Source organism: Prunus persica, chromosome G3 (genome assembly GCF_000346465.2).
Source record: "Prunus persica cultivar Lovell chromosome G3, Prunus_persica_NCBIv2, whole genome shotgun sequence".
Taxonomy (NCBI): Eukaryota; Viridiplantae; Streptophyta; class Magnoliopsida; order Rosales; family Rosaceae; genus Prunus; species Prunus persica.
In genome coordinates this window covers 9,524,049-9,544,585 of record NC_034011.1, presented here as the reverse complement: position 1 = coordinate 9,544,585, position 20,537 = coordinate 9,524,049, and the positions used below count along the sequence as shown (strand labels likewise).

Here is a 20,537-nt window from a genome sequence, read left to right as displayed (position 1 = left end):
TGAATAAAATTGTTAGGTATTTACAGGAAAAAAATCCATAATTTTTTTGTATTTAAAAAAAATAATTCGAACAGCTGTCGGATTTATAAATTTGTTTTTTATCAGAGCGTCTAGGAAGCGTCACGTGGCTTCTTCTAGTTGGTTTTTGTCAGCGCTGACGTCAGCGTGACATAACGATTGACGTCAGCAGTCTTCGGGCAACAGCCCCGTCAAATTTTGCCTGTGGACTTGCCCGAGCTGGTGGATCCCACGCCTTGCCCGGGCTGGACTGTGCACGCTGGAGATGGGTTTGGGGCCTAGGGCTGCCTTTTGCCCGGGCTAGGCCCTTGCACTGGAGGTGGCCTAAGGGTCAACAAGCCCTTTGCTTTTTTCTCCATGCGAACAAAGTCCAATAAACAATCTTAAGGCCCATACAGTACTAGGATGTACTTGCCTGGCCCAAATCTATTGATCAAGTCAGAATTACAACTTTCCCCAGGGGGTGGCCGAAACCCTAAAACACAAAAGACACCGTAATTTCGGATGTTAAAAGGGGCAATTTTGTCTGTCAGTCTAACAATTAAAAAAAAAACCACTCGCATCAAAACCCTAGCTCCATATCTCCTCGTCATATTTAGGGTTCTTGCCTCTCTTTCCCTCTCTATCTGCCGCTCTCATACCAGACCCTTACTGCGGCTGCAACTCAAAATCCCAAATGGTCTCTATCTTGCTCTAGCTCTGGCTCGCTAGTGGATTTCTCTGTTTGTTTTGTAATTAAATGTTATCGTGATCTGGTTATTGGTTTGGCTTTTTTCTTTTCTTTCTGATTTGTTTTTGGCTGCTGTGAAATGCAGGCTTCAGAGAAGAAGTTAGCGAACCCCATGAGGGAGATCAAGGTCCAGAAGCTGGTCCTAAACATCTCTGTTGGTGAGAGTGGAGATCGACTCACCAGAGCCGCGAAGGTAGCCATTGCTATCCTCACCACCCATCTCACACAAATACCATGCAATTTACTGCTATAGATGGTTTATTTGTTTGTTTCTTATTTGAAGGTGTTGGAGCAACTCAGCGGACAAACACCCGTTTTCTCCAAAGGTAACATTGTTTTCCCCTGTCACCTGGTTGTCTTTTTATTGGTAATAAACTTTGTGATACTACTGGATACTAGTTCGCTTTAAATGGGTTTGTTTCCCTCAAGTGCAAATGACACAGATTTATACCTAATAGGATGTAGGTACAGAAAATGATGCTATAGTTCGGGGTTTTGGGTTTCTCATTGTTTTGATTGATGGTGAAGAAGGAACACAAATAAAAAATCTTCCAAAAATCGGTGGTCTAACATGTAATTTTAAATTTTAAATCTTGGGTTTATGTTTCAATCTGTTGACTGCATTGTCTTGGTAAGGATTTGGAATGATAAATTATTTTGGAATACATTTAGTCTTCTAATTTTATTATAAATAGTAGGATATGAGTTTTCTTGGAATACATGGAGAGTCTTCTAATTTTACTATAAATAGTAGGATGGAGTCTCTTCTGATTTTGATATAAACAGTTGGACACTGTTCGTGTATGCTCGTCTGCTTGCGATTGTTGGATCAGTATACCTAAATTGTATTTTCTTTTTTAAGATGGTTTACAATTGAAAATGTTTGACTAGTGAAGGGCTGGTTTGTGCAACAATACATTGCTTGCGTAGATGCAGAAAGTTGAATCAAGTGTGGTTGGTTTCTGACTTCTGTGCTTTTAGGCCTTCTACTTTGATATGTTAAAGTCCTTGGGTATTCACTTTGGTGGTGAACTGGTGGGCGTGACGTTGTTTTAATTCAGACTATTGTGTCAAAAGTTGTTGAGTATAGCTGAAGCGATTGCTGCAGTTATTAACGCCATGATATGGTTATATTTGTTGTATTCTTTCTTTCATCTGTTTTATATTGTATTCTAATGCAATTTTCGCCTTTGCAATTTATAGCACGGTACACTGTTCGATCCTTCGGTATCAGGCGTAATGAGAAGATTGCCTGCTATGTCACTGTTAGGGGTGACAAGGCCATGCAACTTTTGGAGAGTGGATTGAAGGTGAAGGAATATGAGTTGCTAAGAAGGAACTTTAGTGATACTGGTTGTTTTGGATTTGGTATCCAGGAGCACATTGATTTGGGAATCAAGTAAGCTGTTTCATTGGTTATTTGTGCATTCATTTATTTATTCCTTTGAAATATGAAACTTTGATTCCATTATTATCTTACTATAAATTCACATGATTCAAAACTATTTCTTGGCTACGATTTTAAAGATAATATGCCAATTCTGCATTGCAGAGTGTAGGTTTTTTGCATGGATGCATTGTGTATTTGTTTGTAACTATTGTCATTTGACAGTTGAGTCTTAGAAAGCAACTGGAGTATTAGTTTGTTTGTTATTGTGTACTGGAAGCGACTGCAATGTATGGTTTACGGATTTGTCACAGAAACTTGGATAAATCTGACTATTGTTTTCAAAACACTTATTAGTTTTACATTTTTACTTTTTTGTCGCTTTTCCTGTCTCATGTGGCCAATTGGATGTTACTATCTTGGTTTGGTTGACTTTCATTATTACTCTATCCTATTTATTAATTATGTATTTATCATTGTTCTTTTGCAGGTACGATCCTTCAACTGGTATTTATGGGATGGATTTCTTTGTTGTTTTGGAGCGTCCGGGTTATCGTGTTGGCCGTCGTCGTAGATGCAAGTCTCGTGTTGGGATCCAGCACAGGGTCACCAAGGATGATGCCATGAAATGGTTCCAGGTCAAATATGAGGGTGTGATCCTTAACAAGTCCCAGCAGCTTTCAGCTTCCTAGTTCCTTAGGATTGTGAAATTAGTTTGATCAGTCTCTATGACCTGCATATTTCAATTTTAAGTTTTGTCGAAGCTTGAGTTAATGTTTGGTGGACCAAATTCTGTTAATTTGTTGTTTTTTGAATTATAAGTTTTTGGAAGTACCCTTTAAGCTTTTGTAGTTATGGCATATAATGAGTTCCCGAGTTGTCTCGAATTTTGAGTGCTCGGTACTTCACACTTTGCTTTGAGCCTTAAAAACAAAATCTTTGAGCCTGAAAAATTGTTAAATTGAAAGTTATTGATGCAAGGTAAAGCCTCACATTATATAAAAACTATGGTATACTGTATCTTCGGTTTTAAGTGAGGCATGGAAGACTCCAAGGGCAACTGCATTGCTCCTATAAAATTTGTTAAAATCCAGTTTAGTTAAATTTGGATATCGAACACAATGTCTCATCCTGAAAACTGCTTACAACTCCAGTACAGCCATACCAATAATCAAAACAAGAAATGTCGAAACTACAAGGCTATGCCTGCTCTTTGCTTTTAAGTGGAGACTCTTTGATCGCATCAATGCTTCTCTAAAATTTCTTAAAATGAGTTCTGCGAAAGCGACAGACGGAACTTATTCATGGAATGATAAGCTTCTTGCCAGCATAGATTGTATCCCCTGTAAGACCGTTAGCCTCTTTGATCGCATCAATGGAAACCTAAGATGTGTATAAAAAGAAAACATATATCAAATCAAAAGCAAAACATGACTACCAAATAAAATATCATACTAGAAAAATACAAATAGCATCATGTCATTTTGTAGTGGCAAAATTTCATACTTCAAAGTGAAACATATTATTACTTTCAAAGGTTTTGGCAGTCATCCAGCATAAATAAATTCTCACCCTCTGTTTCACTAACAAATATAATAATAAGCCATATCATTGTGGTTTCCAAACATTTCAAGTTGCTCCACCCAAGTGTTTTGGAATGAGATCAATCAAATTCCAGCATTATGTTGTTTTGGTAACTAAGTAAACGTTCAACTCCGTTTTTCCGATTATTGTTCAGAAAAGAGTTTCTGAGGGTGCAAGTACTTAGGGGGTGTTTCCACACATATTCCATATGTTTAAAGAGGTAAAGTAAGTAGGTCCTTCTATCTTTTGTTTCTCAATTATCGGCTGCACAATTGAACACCACCAGAATTACTTCTACGCATGCAAATTTTCTCCAAGGGAAATGTAAACTTAGAACATTATCATGTGAAATACCAAAAGAGTAAAGAGAAGATAAAGTCTACCCCATATTCTCTAGAGAGCCCCCAAAGTGTATCTCCTTTCTCAATCTGTATTGTCTTATGCGACGACTTCAGTGTGTCTGGCACATTTTGGTCAATGCTCGTAATGGTTTTCTACAATAACACCCACAAATCAAATCAATGAGCTTTCAATAAACAGACAGAAACTTCAGAGTTTAGAGCCATAATTGATGATCAAGTGCACAAGCAATGAGCAAATAGTGGCACCTTCAATGACCAATGTATCAAACAAAATCAAATTATAAGTAATGGGTTTTTCCAAAGCATAAACACTAATAAAAAAAACCCAAATGAAAGGTCACTCACTCAAGTAACCAAAAAAATTCAAGAATCCATTATGCAAGCAATGAACATCCCAAAAACAAAAACCCAAAAGCAACAAAGAAATGGTTAACTACAAAATGTCAAATCGAAAATTTCACACAAAACAGGATCAAAAACAGTAAATTGCGAAATGACGTACGGGCAGAGGAGTGTGTGGTTCCTTGAGAATGGGTTGTTGTTGGGGAGGGAGAGGCTGAGGCTGAGGCTGAGGCTGCGAAGAAGTCAGCTGAATGGGTTGAGTTGACTCACTGAGTGGAGTTTCTTCATTTCCTTTTTTGTTGAAAGGGTTTAACGCTTTGAGAATGCTCATGGCGATGCCCGAGAAGACCACCAATCCGGCAGTCTTGGCGACGGAATTGTCTTTGGAATCGCCGTCGCCAGCGGCGGAGCCTGGGTCGGCCATTGATGGTGGGTTTAGGGTTCAGAGTATTGAGCGAGAGGAGGAGGGGAGGAGGGCTTTAGAGTTTGTTGGTTGGGGTTATTTTCAGGGTCGAGGCAAATTCACCGGACAGAAAGCACCTACTTTGGTTTTTTTTTTTCTTACTTCGGACCGAAAAAGAAAGCCTTTCAGACAAACACGCAATTATTAAGATATTTGTAATTGTTATAAAATGAACTGGTATATGTGCGAATATTGAGTTGCACGTATAGTAGATGAGACACAGTATTTAACGAGGTTCGGCTATGCCTACATCCCCGGAGAGCAGCAGCAGTAATTTTTCCACTATGTAAAATAATAGGGCTACAACTTTGTGTTTACAATATGTATGGCTCACTCAATTTTCTCTCTTGAAGAATTTCTCTCTTGCTCTCTTTCCTCTCAACTCACTCACCCTCATTCTTCCTTCTCTTCCTCTTCTATATGTGTAAACTTCTCTTGATGGAGGTATCTATTTATAGGCCTAAGACATTGGTTGTTCACCTCACAAAATAATTGGTAGACAACATCATTAATATTCTTCAATCAACAACATCATTAATATTCTTCAATCAACAACATCATTAATATTCTTCAATCAACAACATCATTAATATTCTTCAATCAATTGGGTAGTGGTTTGGTTTGGTGGGTGTGTGGTTAGGTTTGGTGGGTGTTAGTTGGCTATGTGGGCTTCACCTATTCTTATTCTTCTTTACAACACTCCCCCTTGGAGACCACATGTCCCTAGATTGGTTGCCTCATTAAAACCTTGCTTGGAGAAAAACCCAGTGAGGTAGAAAACTGATGGAATGAAGAAAAAAAAGAGTACAGCAATCTGTATAGCATACTTCTGGATGCTCCCCCTGATTAATATCTCCCCATGATGTCTTCATGACTATCTTTTGGAGTGAGAATCTTTCGGAGTGAGTGGAGGATATAGCCATTAATAATTCTCGTAGTTGAGTAAGTAAATATATTTCCAGTGAGCTATCTCTATGTAAATCATAGAATTTTCAGAGTCCGCGTTTCTAACAAAACTTGGGTTATTTGTAAGTTCACTTGAAAGAATATGTCCGTACATGGTGTTATGCGGAGATAGCATCAAATATACCTCACATCATCCCAAAATGATGGTGATGGAGTTGAGCCCTATCTGGAAAATATGATGTCTTATAGGTTCAAATAACCACATCGACTCTCCCAAATTTCATATTTCAACGTATGGAACTTTTGGCCTGTGCTAAACACAAACTCAGAATTTATTTGCCCTTTTCAAATGAACATGAAATATGGATTGAGTAAAAGCCACGCTAATATCTCATATATTTGGGTTCATGAGCTTCCGGCCCAGATATAACAAAATATGTGGGGAGCCTCAATTCATCATTCTCTTATGCCAAAGAAATATGTGGCGTACCACAATTTGCAATAATACCTCAAGGGTTGTCCATTTAATTGTTGGAACTTCAGGTTCTCAACACTGTTAGATTTTGAACTTCAGACCAAAATCACATATTCTCATGGTATGGAAATTCAATCCCCTTAGATTTTGAACTTCGGGCCAAAATCACATGTTCTCATGGTATGGACATTTTTACAATTTTCTGTACATATTTCTGGACCTCAAGCCCTTACGTAATTGTCAATATCTTGAGGAACTTCTGGCATCTCATTTAATTGCTCATCCATGAGTTTAAGGAACTGCAGGTTCCCTTTTTGAATAGTGATGGTTTACCCAAAATGATTAATATTTATGTATACGTCACTATTCATATATCCGGTACTATTCATCAAGTCATGAATACGTATCTATTCATGTGTACAGTACATTTGCCAGTACAGTTATCATCCATGTGTACGGCATTATGAACCAATACGGTACTGTTACATCATTAAGGGACCCCAGGTCCTTATTTACATGTCAGGGATCAAGGACCCTCAAGTCCAATCACATGTTTACAAATATAGTACCGGAGAGACTGCCAGCTCTCATATTAACATCATCATCAAGGATCTTCAAGTCCTGATGTAATTGTATGATGAGGATCAAGGAACTTCTGGTCCTGATCTGCATACTGTAAAAACTCATCATACAGCACAATTAATCCATAAAATAAATTACTGGTATGGACGATAAACCCGCACCATACTTTAAATAGATGTACATGTGCGGTAAAATAAATTCATAAATTAAATTGCTTGCTGTATGGACGTTAATTCCGCACCATACCTTAAATAAAATTAAATGTGCGGTAAAGTAAATGTGCTTGTATGGGCACTAATTCTACTCCATACATTTAAATAAAAGTAAAGGCGTGGACGATAAACCCGCACCACCCTTTTAAATAAATACTGTTGTATGGATGATAAACCCGCATCATACTTTAAATAAATGTAAATGTGCGATAAAATAAATTCATAAATTAAATTGTTTGCTGTATGGACGTTAATCCCGCACCATACCTTAAATAAAATTAAATGTGTTTGTATGGGCACTAATTCTGCTCCATACATTTAAATAAAAGTAAAGGCGTTGACGATAAACCCGCACCACCCTTTTAAATAAATACTGTTGTATGGGTAATAATCCTACACCATACAGTAAATAAAATAAATATGGGGATAAAAACCACCACAAAAAATATAGAAGGTGAAACTGTCCATATAATTACCATATATAAGGATAAAGTAAAGATAATTATTTGTGCATTCATATCAACACCACAATCAAATAATATGATATTATTATACTAATATATTAGTGGAAAGCTAGACATATCATGTTGGCTTTTCTTCTTTTCACTTGCAATTAAGTTGAACTTGCTGTGTAGAGAAATAATAAAATAATAGAAAAAGTAAGAGGCATAGAGCTTATCCTTACAGTTGGTTTGCTCGTATATCTCTCTTGCATACCACAACTCCTCCACTACTTTTCTTCCTTACATCAACATAAGGGTTAGTAGTATAGATAATAGTGCAACACAAAAATTATACCTGAGAGCTTCTCGTGCTGATAACGTGTTATAAAATGAACTGGTATATGTGCGAATATTCAGCTGCACGTAAAGTAGATGAGACACAGTATTTAACGAGGTTCGGCTATGCCTACATCCCCGGAGAGCAGCAGCAGTAATTTTTCCACTATGTAAAATAATAGGGCTACAACTTTGTGTTTACAATATGTATGGCTCACTCAATTTTCTCTCTTGAAGAATTTCTCTCTTGCTCTCTTTCCTCTCAACTCACTCACTCTCATTCTTCCTTCTCTTCCTCTTCTATATGTGTAAACTTCTCTTGATGGAGGTATCTATTTATAGGCCTAAGACATTGGTCGTTCACCTCACAAAATAATTGGTAGACAACATCATTAATATTCTTCAATCAACAACATCATTAATATTCTTCAATCAATTGGGTAGTGGTTTGGTTTGGTGGGTGTGTGGTTAGGTTTGGTGGGTGTTAGTTGGCTATGTGGGCTTCACCTATTCTTATTCTTCTTTACAACAGTAATTTTGATTTTCGCAATTTTATGTTTGTAGTTTATTAATTATTGCAATTAAGGGATCATCGTGACTTCATTTCGTCCAATTTTTCCACCGGAATTTTGATAGAATGAAGTAGAGTTTTGAAATTAAGGGGTCCTAGGGCTGGGCATGGATCGGTCCAATAAAATCATCTTCAGTTATAGGGCTAAAATTTTTCATCTCCAACTATGATGACTATATTTTAGGGTCCTTCATATTTATTATTTTGAGAAAAACTATGATACAATACTCATACATTCTACAACTATATATTATTTAATTTAATTATAACTTTTTTTAAACAACACTTGAAAACATTTTTAAAAGGTGACCACATGTAAATTTAAAATAAAAATAATTAAAAAAATTAAAAAAAGGGGATGGGTTTCAATGGTCTAACCTCCAACGGTCATAACCAATAAACTTTTTTATAATTTTTTCTTAATTACATGAATTGACATTTTAAAAAAAGAAAAAACAGATTGGTTTTCAATGGTCTGACCTGCAATGGTCATGACCAATACTTTTTTTATACTTTTTTTTCTTAAACAACATGAATTGAAAACATTTGAAAGAACATGCATGGGGCCCACAAAAAATTTGGCCTAGGCCAAAGCTGGGCTACATGTGGCCCGGTTGGAGGGTTAAAGGGCCAAATGTAGCCCTCCAAATTTGGCCAAAATTTTGTTTAGCTCATGACTGGAGATGAGTTTTGCATTATTTTAGAGCTATATTTGAGATATAGCCCATGGCTGGAGATAGTGTAAGCTAAACTCTAGGTTTTATTTGGTGACTAGTATTGGATTGGACACTTTCTATAATTAAAGTATGTTTAAGGAAGAAATAAAAACTTCATTGACCAAATTGAAGGTAGAAGATGGATTACTCATGGACTAGGTTGCACTGATACTCTTAACTAGAGGGGTATGCTGGTATCCGATACGGGTACGATACGTATCTAATATGAACATAGGAGTATCATTGACTTTTCTGAAAATTAGACCTTCCAATACGTTTCTGATACTTAAAGGGGTAATTTTGAAAATTATAAAATCTAATGGTGTCAGAAATTTGGGAACTGGCTTCTCAATGTTTTAATTTGTTTGTGTTGCTTTTTTTTATTTTTTATTTTTATGGAGACTTGTATTTTGTATTTAGTTTTATGTTTTGAAGTCATGATGAATGATTATAACATGATGGATGCAATATTAATTAATTAATATATATTAATTTTAAATATATATTATTTTAATCCCCGTATCGGTATCCGTATCCTAATTTTTGAAGTTTTGCCGTATGGCGAATCGTATCATATTGTATCAGCGTACCTGTACCTATGCAACATAGCTCATGGAGAAACTTATCCACTCTAATCCCCACAAAATGGTAAGATAGCAACACCTTATAACAAATTCTCTCTCTCTCTCTCCACAAAATGGTAAGATAGCAACACCTTATAACAAATTCTCTCTCTCTCTCTCTCTCTCTCTCTCTCTCTCTCTCTCTCTCTCTCTCTCTCTCTCTCTCTCTCTCTCTCTCTCTCTCTCTCTCTCTCTCTCTCTCTCTCTCTCTCTCTCTCTCTCTCTCTCTCTCTCTCTCTCTCAAATCATTTTAGTGCCACACTAGGGGAGGAGTTATTGTTCCTCCTCTCCTCCCCTCTATTCTCTTCCTCCAATCTCCTATTTTCCTCTCTCTCCTTTGTGAGCGTTCATCCTCTCCTTTGTGAGAGTTTATTTTACTTTTTTTTTCTTCTAGTTGTTTGTGTTTCATTTCTTCTCATCGTTCCTCCTCTCCCTACTTGTGAGTCAGCAATGTTGGAAATTTTATATTATTTAATAATATTTAATTCCCAATACTTTATTTTATCTCTTTGTTAAATACTTTTGGCGTTTGTCTTAAGAGTACAAATATATAATTGGTTCGCCAGAATCTTAAGTTGTAAGTATTTCTACTTGTGTTTGTTGATTTATATTAATTTCGTGTAAGTTTGTTATTGTATATAATTATTACAATTTTGTTGAGAATTATTATTATCTTTAAATTCATATTTCATATTGTTCCGCCGACATGCAGCTCCTCCCACTCTCCATAGGTGCATTTTCTCGGAGCTATGTCTCGGATATGAGGTTTTTGTCTCCTCTAGGTTCTCTTTCATGTAGCCTACGAATGCCTTTCTTTGTTGATTCTCAATCACCACCCTCTGCTCCTTGGCCTTGCGGGTGTAGCTTTCGTCGATCTCCTTCGGTGCCAGTATCAGTATGTGGTGTGGGGATGCGTTTAGAGTGTTAAATACACTAGTTCCTTGGATTATGAGAGCCCATTTTGTGCGGGTGGCTTGTTCCCCCATCCTTTGTTTGGATCTTTGGTATGTGAAGAAACACAATAAAAATATCTTGGCCAATGAATAGAGAGCGCATGGAAATGTTATCTTAAAGTAAAATATATGTAATAGTTGGGATCGACATACCGCAAGATCAAAGGTTTGCAAATTGTTATTTTTAATTGAGTTAACCAGTTTGGTGCGGTTTTCTACTGTTCTGCAAAACACTATATGCAACCAAACCAACCCAGACTAGTCGATTAGATTCAGGTCAGTTTTTCAATAAAAAATTTCCAGTCCTAGAAAATCCTAGGTTGTGATCCAAATTAAGATTTCTATTGATTACAGTAACAGAATGAGCATGTGTTTGTATGTAGAACCGCATATCCACTGACTGTATTCTTGTTCGTGTTCCGGTTGTTGATTGCATATGTAGGCAGCGATGAAAAATAACAAATAAATACAAAGAAGAAACGAGCATTTGAGATGCATCATTGAACAAAAGCCGTGGCAAGATTGAATTGAAGGCACAAAAGCTGCATAATAGATGAAAATTTCATAAGAATCAAATAGATTACTGTCTGGCAAAGGCACATAAAAAAAGCCTTCAACAAAATCTCAAAGACCAGTGGCGGTCAGTTACAAGAACTCGAGGGCCTCTCTTAAGACGGCACACTACCATCGAAGAGAGACGGAAGAAGAGTTCGTTAAAAAAATTTCCACTCTAAACTCTCACTCCGCATCCTAAACAAGTACACACAACTTAAAAGTTACATTTTAATTCTGTATTCAGATCTTCAACTGACAACCAAAGCTTTGTAACTAGTGATTTTCAAAATTCAATCCTTGCAGAATTGAAATCTAAAACATGCTTTTCATCTGTAGACAACAAAAGATTCCTAACTCAGAGCAATACAAACGAGATAGTTAAACTGTGACAGAAAAAGTTAGTCCTCATCCATTCCTGCAGGCTGATCTCTCCTACTTGGCCCACCTGCTGGTTTTGCCATTATAATCTGCAACACAGAGACTTTTGTCAACATAATTATTTATGATTTAAACGATAATCAACATCACATATTCTTGCAATTAGATAAATGAATTTTAACACTTAATTGATGCTAATCATCAAACCAACTTTCATGTTCTGACAAAAACAAAACAGCTATTATGTCTTTTTTTAAGTCTTCTTTTGTCAAGAGCGAAATCATTGAAAAGCGGCCCAACTTATATCCAATCAGTTGTGCTAAAGTGGGTATTTCTAGCAGAAGATATATTAGCAATACATTTGAAAGTCATAAATCCTTGTCTCACAATTTCAAAATCCCTCGCTGTTCAATTCTTTGTAAAATAGAGGTAAGCCCAACCCTACATCAATCTTAGACGCTATATTTAATAAATTCTGCATTTCCCAAAGGAACGGAACTTCAAAAAAATATTCATATTTGCTTCCATTGTTTGAAGTATTGGTACGAGTTTCATAGGTTTCTTATTTTAATCCAAACAAAAGCTCAAAGACGAGTTTAAAACCTTAGTATTTCAGTTTTCCCTCTGGTGTGAATGATTCAGTTCGAAATTAAAGTTGGGTACTCCAAAAGTTGGAAAACCCAATAGTTATTAGTTACTTACTTGATCTACTCGTAGAACAGTGCAGGCAGCATCTGCAGCATATTTGAGAGCAAAAAACCTGTAGCAAACATCCCAAGAAAGATCAGGCCAAAAAGAAAAAAAAGAGCCCAACATAGAATATGATGCCTATATCGTATATAACACAAATTTTTAACCCAAAGTTTACTTATAAATCACAGTAATTTCAAAAAGTACATTGAATTCAAATAGATGAATGAAAAACAACTATTTACAATTAATAAAACATCTGATGTGTATGAGTTCGAGATATGAACAACGCTTGGCTTACATGTCGTTATTCCTCCTCAACTGAATCTTCACTTATTGAAAAATACTAAAAACCCTTTCATATGGATGTAACTCATCCGAAAATCCATAATGAGAATAAATCCACTAAATTGATAGACGATTTCAAAAAGGTTAGAATCGTTGCTGCATTATCCTCAAGAAACCAACCATTTCTTGAAACCAAAACATAAATAAAGCTTTCAAAATGGATATATAGCTACATCTATATACACAAACAGAATAATGAAGGGAAAAAACACTGAATAACTGGGTTCCATTGAGTAAAGGATTTTGGCAAAAACATGAATTACCACAAATCATGGACTTCAGGCCAAAAAACAAAAATACAAATCATGGACTAGATTAAATATTACAAATGCAGACAACTGCCTAATTATGCCCTATTATCCATATTACAACTTCACCGCAATACCCCCACAAAGCTAAATTAAATTGCACTTTGATATATAACATCAACAGAAGGATACATGCACCAATCAAATGAAACACTAATAGAGCAGCAGGAACTCATTGGCTAGCAAAACCTCCAGAAAGTGCATGGGAATTAAAAGAGTCCTCCACCAAAAAGAAATAAAAAATTCTAGACCCCAATTTAATGTACAAAACTTACTCTCATTACCAATATCACATCAAGCATCACGGTTGTAACAACATACAATGTAATGAAAACTTCCACACAAAAAAAAAAAAAAAAAAAAAAACATAAATCATTACAAGACAAAGAAAAGCTTACTTAGTTATGTGGAGGTCCCAAACATTTAGAGCTGACACGTCTCTGCAAACACCGTCTTCCAAGTCGATGCCAACTTTGGTATTTCCCGATGCATGCTCAGCATAAAGGGATGATATGATCTCCATTGCATTACGCCCAGCATTCTCAGCAAGAGTTTTAGGCACCATCTCAAAACTTTCGGCAAATTTTGCTATTGCATACTGATCCAATCTGCAAAACCATTCTTTCTTTAGTATGTTATTTCACTAATGCCCAATCGTGACCTATGACTAGACACACCCAAAAAAAAAAATTAATTTAAGTTCCGATAATTGGTGTAGTCCTCCAGATTCTACTTTATGCTTTCAGGTACAACATTACATGCATATTATGAAAACCAATAATTCAGATCAATATCAAAGAACTCAAAATGATTCAAATCAAAGTACTTTACAATTAACTATCTCAACCACACCTTTTTTGGACAAGAACATCCATGATATATCCGTTTCTTTCTTTTGTTCTTTTTAGTGCTAGGAAATTGCTCCTTTATGTGTTACCTAAGTTTGATAATTTAAAACTGTAAAACAGGTGTCCCTCTCTAGTTGGGTTGTAACACCCATGATGCTTCTTTAAGGCATTTTCTAGGAAATTTATTCAGATACCATTTTAATTTTTTATACATCTTGTATACTTCAATTTACCCCATACCACAATTTCAATAAAATTCTTTGTATGATATGCATTCCTTATGCTCCACAGAATCTTGCATAGCAATTTCCAACTCCTTTGAGGATATATCTTTGTTATTGTTGATAATTTCTGTGTGACTGTAATTTAAAGTTTTCAAAGAATCAAGCAAAAATATCTAATAGTGGTGAAAGTTAGGCATATTGCAGACGTATTGTGTAAATCACTTCAAATGAATAAATTCAAAAGCAGAGGCAATTTACCCTGTTTCTTTAAAAGAGAATTCCTTCAGTCTCCTAGCTAACTCAATTTCAGTTGCCGCAGCTCCAGGAACAATACGGCTATCCTTGCACATTGCCTGAAAATGAAATGCATTAAGATAGTAAGATATCAATGACACCTGTTTTTTAAAAGTTCCAGAGAACCATATGCTAACAACAATTTCAGAGGTAAAACAAACCCAGCCTAGCAAGACAAACAAAATTATAAATGTGCCTTATAAATTACCTTGTAAGTGTTCACTCCATCATCAACTGCTCTTTCAAGGTCATCTAATATACTTTCAGTACTTCCTCGTAGAAGCACAGTGGATACAGAGTTGCCACCTTCTTCATTCTTCACAACAGTGACCTACATATTGAACACGTTAACAAGAAATAAGAAAAACAAATGAGGCATGAATAAGAAAATTTATAGACAAAATACACTGTCTGAGGAAACATTTCTTATCATACCCTAACACCAGCAATTTCCTCCACCGAGACAGAGTCAACATATCCCAGATCATCTGGGTTAGGCTGGCCAAGCTTCAACTGTTACACAAATACAAAGTGTATTAAGAAGCACTCGATAAGGTACACAAAAAATATCAAATTCTTGTAAAATTACCATGGCAACGGCACCAGTTGTGCGGCAAAATCGTCTCAATTCAAATTTTGAACTGATTTTCAGCACCATGAGCCTAGAATCAAGAACTAAAAAGTTAAAACACTAAAAGAGTGCAAGGATCTCTAAAAGAGATCTAAATACCTTTAAATGGGTAGTACATAGTGAAAGTGTCTACCTAAACTTATAAGTCCCAGTTTATGCTACAATTACAACATTACTGCATACACACAGGATGAACGCACAGGGGTCGAAAAAAGTTTAACAAAAAAAAAAGTCATTGAAACTTACTTGTAACGCTCACAAAAATGTAGTGCCATCTCTCCTACTGCTGCGCCACTGACAATTACTTTGGCACCTGAATCTGCAACTGCTTTGATGAGCTCCTCGACTTTAGCTTCTTCAGTTTTTGCATAATTTTCCAGCTACGGGATGACCAAGAAACCACTTATTAGCTACTAACAGATCAACCACATTAAACCTAACTATGCAAATAAATTAAACAGATAGGCAAAAATAATTTCCAACATCCAAGCCAAACAAGAAAGAAAGATCAACTTTAATATACCGAGACTAATAGTAACAGACATCAGATACCCAGAAAAAAAGGTCAAAGCATTTTAAAACAAAACCGGTTAGAATAGTTATGCAAAAACCAGAGAATTCAAGCACCATTCCATTCAAACATATTTACCAATAATCAATTTCCTGAAATGAAAAATAAATAATGAAGCTAATAATTAAAAAAAGTTGCAAAGGAAGTTGTAGGGGAGAATGATTTTACAATAGCCAGCATGAACAGAAGAGTTCCCGAGTTGTAATCTGCATATCTAAGATATAAAGCTGAACATTCCCTATAGACTAAGCAGGCTCGATCATACATTAGGTTACGCTGCTTATCAGAGTTTTAGGACCCACGTCAACCTTTTGTTTACCAATGTCCACGTAACACTGGTTTTAACAGGAAAAACCAAACTCACACATGTAGACATACAGATATATCATTATGTAGGTACACGATCCTGATTTTTAAACATGATCTCGCAGTTCAAGAGGTGAAGATCAAACAATGCGGCAAAAAGTAAAACACCTACTTCAAGGCCCAAAACCCAAAGCTAAATTCTAAATCATATGCCCTATAACCCAACACTTTACCCTAGAGTACTAATAAACCATGTTGTACTTGTAACAGGGAAAAGAACTATTAAAAAAACCTATAAGGTAAAGGGTATATACGATATATTTATAGGTACATGCACCTTGGACGCACGTATCTGGTTCCAAATTATCAATGAAATGTTGAAGAATCAGTACTATATACAGAATGTAGAACAGTTTACTACAATTTCAATCACAAACCAGGAGGTTTTAATTGATTTCATAAAAAATTAGTCATCCTGATTTGTAAGTACACTGATATCATGGTTAAGCTAAAAGCTTCGGTTAGGAATCCATACTAAGAAGAGTGGATTCCCTCTTGAAGAAATCATCGTGAGCAGAAAGTAAATGTTATTCTGCACTTGCTTTTAGAACTAAAAAAGGATCCTTGCTCCAAAACTACAAGTTATCCAACAAACACGAAAGACCAAGAACAATCTTTTGCCGAAGTATCAACACAGAAGTAACACAACTAGCACAAGTGCTACGGACCTGAAGACAAGAATAGTAAAACACCCACACATTCCAGTAATATAGTAATAAAAGTTAAAATTATAGAGTTTTAAATCAAAATTTGAGTCCACAAGACATACATATCTAATATCGAAAGAACCATACAAAATGGCCATACTATCACAGAAAATGGTAAATCACATTAGAAGACATCTTTAATGTTTCATGTACAGCCCTTTTACAGAAGACAAAGGGGAAATTAAAAAGCAATAACAAGAACCAATAGATTAGAAATAAATTAAACCGTATGAAACGTATGCATATGAGGCAAAATTTAACTAGTTGCACACAGAATAAGCTTTCAAGAAACTGCCACTAAATCTGACCTTATGGTGTAACCAAAAAATATTTGACCTTATGGAATCAGTTGCATATAACCACAAAAACATACATACACACAGAGGGAGGGAGAGGGAGGCGAGCACTTTAGTCTCCTGCTATATATACAACAGAGAAGGCTTCTCTCTATAATAACTTCAACACAGAGAGAACCTTCCTCTTCAACAATTACCTGGTCAGCAGAATGAATTAGGACAGTTCCTTTGGTCTCCGTTGCAGAGGTATCAACGCCACTAACAAACACAGCAACCTGAAAAGGTATAACAGAATATTAAAGCTGAGAAACCTGAACCTTTCAAAAATACATTTAGACCACATAACATGGCTAAAGGGTTCTTATAATAAAATATTGCAACTGGATCACACAATTAAAAACAGATGTGACCAAGTACAAAGTTAAACAGAAGCACATTGCAAGTTAAACAGAATGAGAACACTATAAAGTTAGTCAATATTATTCACATCAGCAATTCGAAATATTATTAACAATTTTGGCTCACAAAACCCAATCTAGTTTAATAATTCAAAAAATCGAGAAATGAAACATTTTAAGAACACTTTTAACAGATATATGTACAATTCATGAAGCACAAATCGCGAAATTTATCTGCTATATATAAGTTAAATAACAAATACAAATGAAACCAAAAAATTACTCTTGGTTATATCACCATAATTCCTCTTAGGGCCACTTTAAGTATATACAAAAAAATCTGTACCAAATCACCACATAATAAGAAACCATAAATCTGTACTAAGCTTGAAAAATTATTGAAACGCTTGTGATTATAAGTGAACGTCCACCAATCTCTTATATGTTGAGTTTTCAATGGTACAATTTACCGTTTTGCCTTATTTGACACAATTTTCCCGCTACGAGAAACAAAGAATAGATACTTCAAATTTGTGGAAATCGGTATCAACCAAAGAAAGGACCCAAAAAATAAACAATGTTAGCCTCTGTAATGCTCAAGTCACATGCATATAGAAAAGCAAAAATCTAAATAGTCAAAGGTATGGTGCATTCCTCTGAACTTTAATATATGAAGCGCTGCATGTAATGACAAGAAGGCTGCTGCACAGTTTGAGTATAGCATATTATTGAAGACTGCCTAAAATTAGTGTTTTCAAGGTAAGATCATGAAATCGGAAGTCATAATCATCACAGTTATAAGAAACTCAAATAATCACTGTTATGTGGTACATAACCATCCAATATTCATGCCATTATTTGTTCTGATTCCAAAGGATTGAAGTATGACAACCTTTATTTATTTATTTATGGAAATGGAAATGTGACAACTTGGGAAGAGGGCATTGTATGGTACACAGCAGACCAACACCTATCCAATCCTAACTGGTATTTGCTTTGATTAATTATCATCAGTTTTATATCATAACAAGTCAACAAACCTACCATTTCCATAGATTTTTCTTACATCATACTATCTAACACAAGCAAACAGCAATTCAACATAGGCCGCTGGCACTGGCAATCACAGACCACCTTGATGACATTTAAAGGTAACAAAAAGGCATGATAATCAAGCTCATTTTCCTGTTATAATCATTGCATATCTTCTTCCTCACACCCTATATTTCATGCTGCAAGTTTCAATAAAGTACACTCCCATCCATCATTTACAAGAAATTTGATATTAGATTCAAAATAATACCCACAGGAACCAGTAAATTGTGTCTTTATAACAAAAGCCAAAGGTAAAGAATACTGAACCACTCACAAAATGGTGCTAAAAGACTCAAAGTAATTAGAGAAAGTTGACCAAAAAGTAATTAGAGAAAGACTAAATATGCCAAAGACCATGAACAAACAGAGCACATTATTTAATGCTATAACATACATATGTTATGAAAAAGTTAAAATACATAAAATAAAAGACTGCTAACCTTGGCCTTCTCCATTCGCTTTATACTCCCCACGGCATCAGTTTTCAACACCATGCCTCGAACTACTGTACAATTATGCAAACCCCCTCCCACAATCTTTGCAACACGTACATTATCCACATTAAAGTTTGCTGGGTTCTTGGGACATACTTGTATGCATGCCTAATCAAAGAGTTACTATTAGAATTTGCTTACAAAAGTGACATGCTATTCTTCTTTTATTTTCCTTTTCTTTGCTTCTAAATAGCTGGGTAGCTGACATAGAAAATAAGCAATAACAAATAAGAGTATGCAAGTTATAATCACATCTGCGACAAGTGAGGATAAGATATCTTCTTGTCCGAATTGCTTGCTGGCAACAGCAGCTTTCATTCTACAAACCACTTCTTCTTTGTTGCGAACATTCATTTTCTCAGAACCTTCCTCAACCAGTTCATCTAAGATTTCAATAGTCTGAAATATCCCAAAAATAAAAATAAAATCAGAACGGAAGAATTCCAATAAACCCAAATGGGTAAACAGTCAGCAAATCATTTGAATAACCTTTGTGATAGCTTTATTGTATCCACTAATGATCTCACTTGGGTGCAGGCCCATCCTTATAAGCTCCTCTGCGTTTTGCAGGAGCTCCCCAGCAAAAGAAATGGTCAGATTAGCACCGTCACCGATTTCTTCTTGTTGAGCCCTGCCTGCCAAAACCAACAGCTTGGCAGCAGGATGCTGAACCTCAAGCTCATTGACAATGGTGGCAGCATCATTTGTCACAAAGAGCTTGTCCAAATGATTGATTACCATCTTATTCATACCTGAGCAGTAATGAATACAAACAAATTTTAAGAAATTAACTGATTTCAAATCTGATAAACTGAGACTGAGTTTTAGAGTAAGAAAGCGATACCATTGGGACCCAGAGAAGTTCGAGTGATGGTAGAGAGTTGCTTGCAGGCATCGATGTTCTTCACTACCGCTTCGTCCAAGCCGGAGAGGTGCTTGTGCCCCTCCTTCAGCATCGACTGTATACCGTAGGGCTGCATTGCGAACTACTTCTTTCTTTCTGTTTTCACCAAAACCCTAACCCTAAACCTCTCCTGCCTGCAGCTAAAAGCGCTTTTCGTTTTCGAAACAGACTGCGCGGAGCTCCTTCCCTTTTCAAAAATAACACCTCTAACCTTTTCCAAAGAACTTTACAAGAAGCCCTTGGGCTGGTGACGGAGGTTGATAGTCAGGTTGGAACTTGGAATGCCCTCCCATAAAAATAAAAATAAAATAAAAACAGAAAAAGATAAAAGAATTTGCTTTATATAACATATTTTCAAGGGTCAATTAGATTTTGGTATTATAAACTGATGGGGCAAAGAGTATTTTCATCCATTTGTCATGGTAAAAGGTAAAAGGTTGTTACTATTCACATGAATAGTGCATGTCCTTATAATTTTTTTGTTGGTTTTCTACCCATTGCCATAGCAAAGGGTAATTACTATTCACAACAAATAAATTTTATTTTTTATACTTAAATATTAATTTTTATAAGATTTTCGGTTGCCATGTGTCCATATTTATTATAAAATTCACATATATTTCGGACAAGATTTTCGGATAAAATTTTCGGTTGTCACGTATCCATACTTGTTATAAAATTCATATCTTAGATTTCAGATAAGATTTTCAGTTACTATAATTGCGCC

The 20,537-nt window shown here is 35.7% G+C and overlaps 3 protein-coding genes and 1 long non-coding RNA gene across 5 annotated transcripts; 2 read left to right on the top strand and 2 right to left on the bottom strand.

Moving 5' to 3' along the window:
- LOC18781581 (60S ribosomal protein L11) lies at positions 563-3,045 on the top strand. 2 transcript variants are annotated; one of them, XM_007214988.2, is made up of 5 exons: positions 563-697; positions 834-941; positions 1,032-1,074; positions 1,952-2,147; positions 2,626-3,045. In XM_007214988.2, exons 1-5 carry the CDS (start codon positions 695-697, stop codon positions 2,825-2,827), a joined length of 552 nt encoding a protein of 183 aa, XP_007215050.1. In that variant the 5' UTR covers positions 563-694; the 3' UTR covers positions 2,828-3,045. The 2 variants fall into 2 exon arrangements, with proteins under 2 accessions (XP_007215050.1, XP_020415710.1); XM_020560121.1 differs by lacking the exon at positions 563-697 and having other exon boundaries at positions 828-941.
- Positions 3,181-5,046, bottom strand: LOC109948156 (probable endopeptidase p60). Its single transcript, XM_020560122.1, has 3 exons — positions 4,584-5,046; positions 4,103-4,213; positions 3,181-3,518 (listed from the first exon to the last, which is right to left on the bottom strand). The coding sequence occupies exons 1-3, from the start codon at positions 4,845-4,847 to the stop codon at positions 3,438-3,440; spliced, it is 456 nt and encodes a 151-aa protein (XP_020415711.1). The 5' UTR covers positions 4,848-5,046; the 3' UTR covers positions 3,181-3,437.
- On the top strand, positions 9,942-10,912 carry LOC109948157. Its single transcript, XR_002270757.1, has 2 exons — positions 9,942-10,327; positions 10,463-10,912. It is a non-coding gene; the product is annotated as an uncharacterized LOC109948157 (long non-coding RNA).
- LOC18782899 (T-complex protein 1 subunit theta) lies at positions 11,247-20,109 on the bottom strand. Its single transcript, XM_007214793.2, has 13 exons — positions 19,751-20,109; positions 19,396-19,658; positions 19,159-19,305; positions 18,853-19,014; positions 17,117-17,194; positions 15,226-15,359; positions 14,938-15,010; positions 14,784-14,861; positions 14,557-14,679; positions 14,313-14,407; positions 13,381-13,590; positions 12,339-12,396; positions 11,247-11,725 (listed from the first exon to the last, which is right to left on the bottom strand). Exons 1-13 carry the CDS (start codon positions 19,884-19,886, stop codon positions 11,657-11,659), a joined length of 1,626 nt encoding a protein of 541 aa, XP_007214855.1. The 5' UTR covers positions 19,887-20,109; the 3' UTR covers positions 11,247-11,656.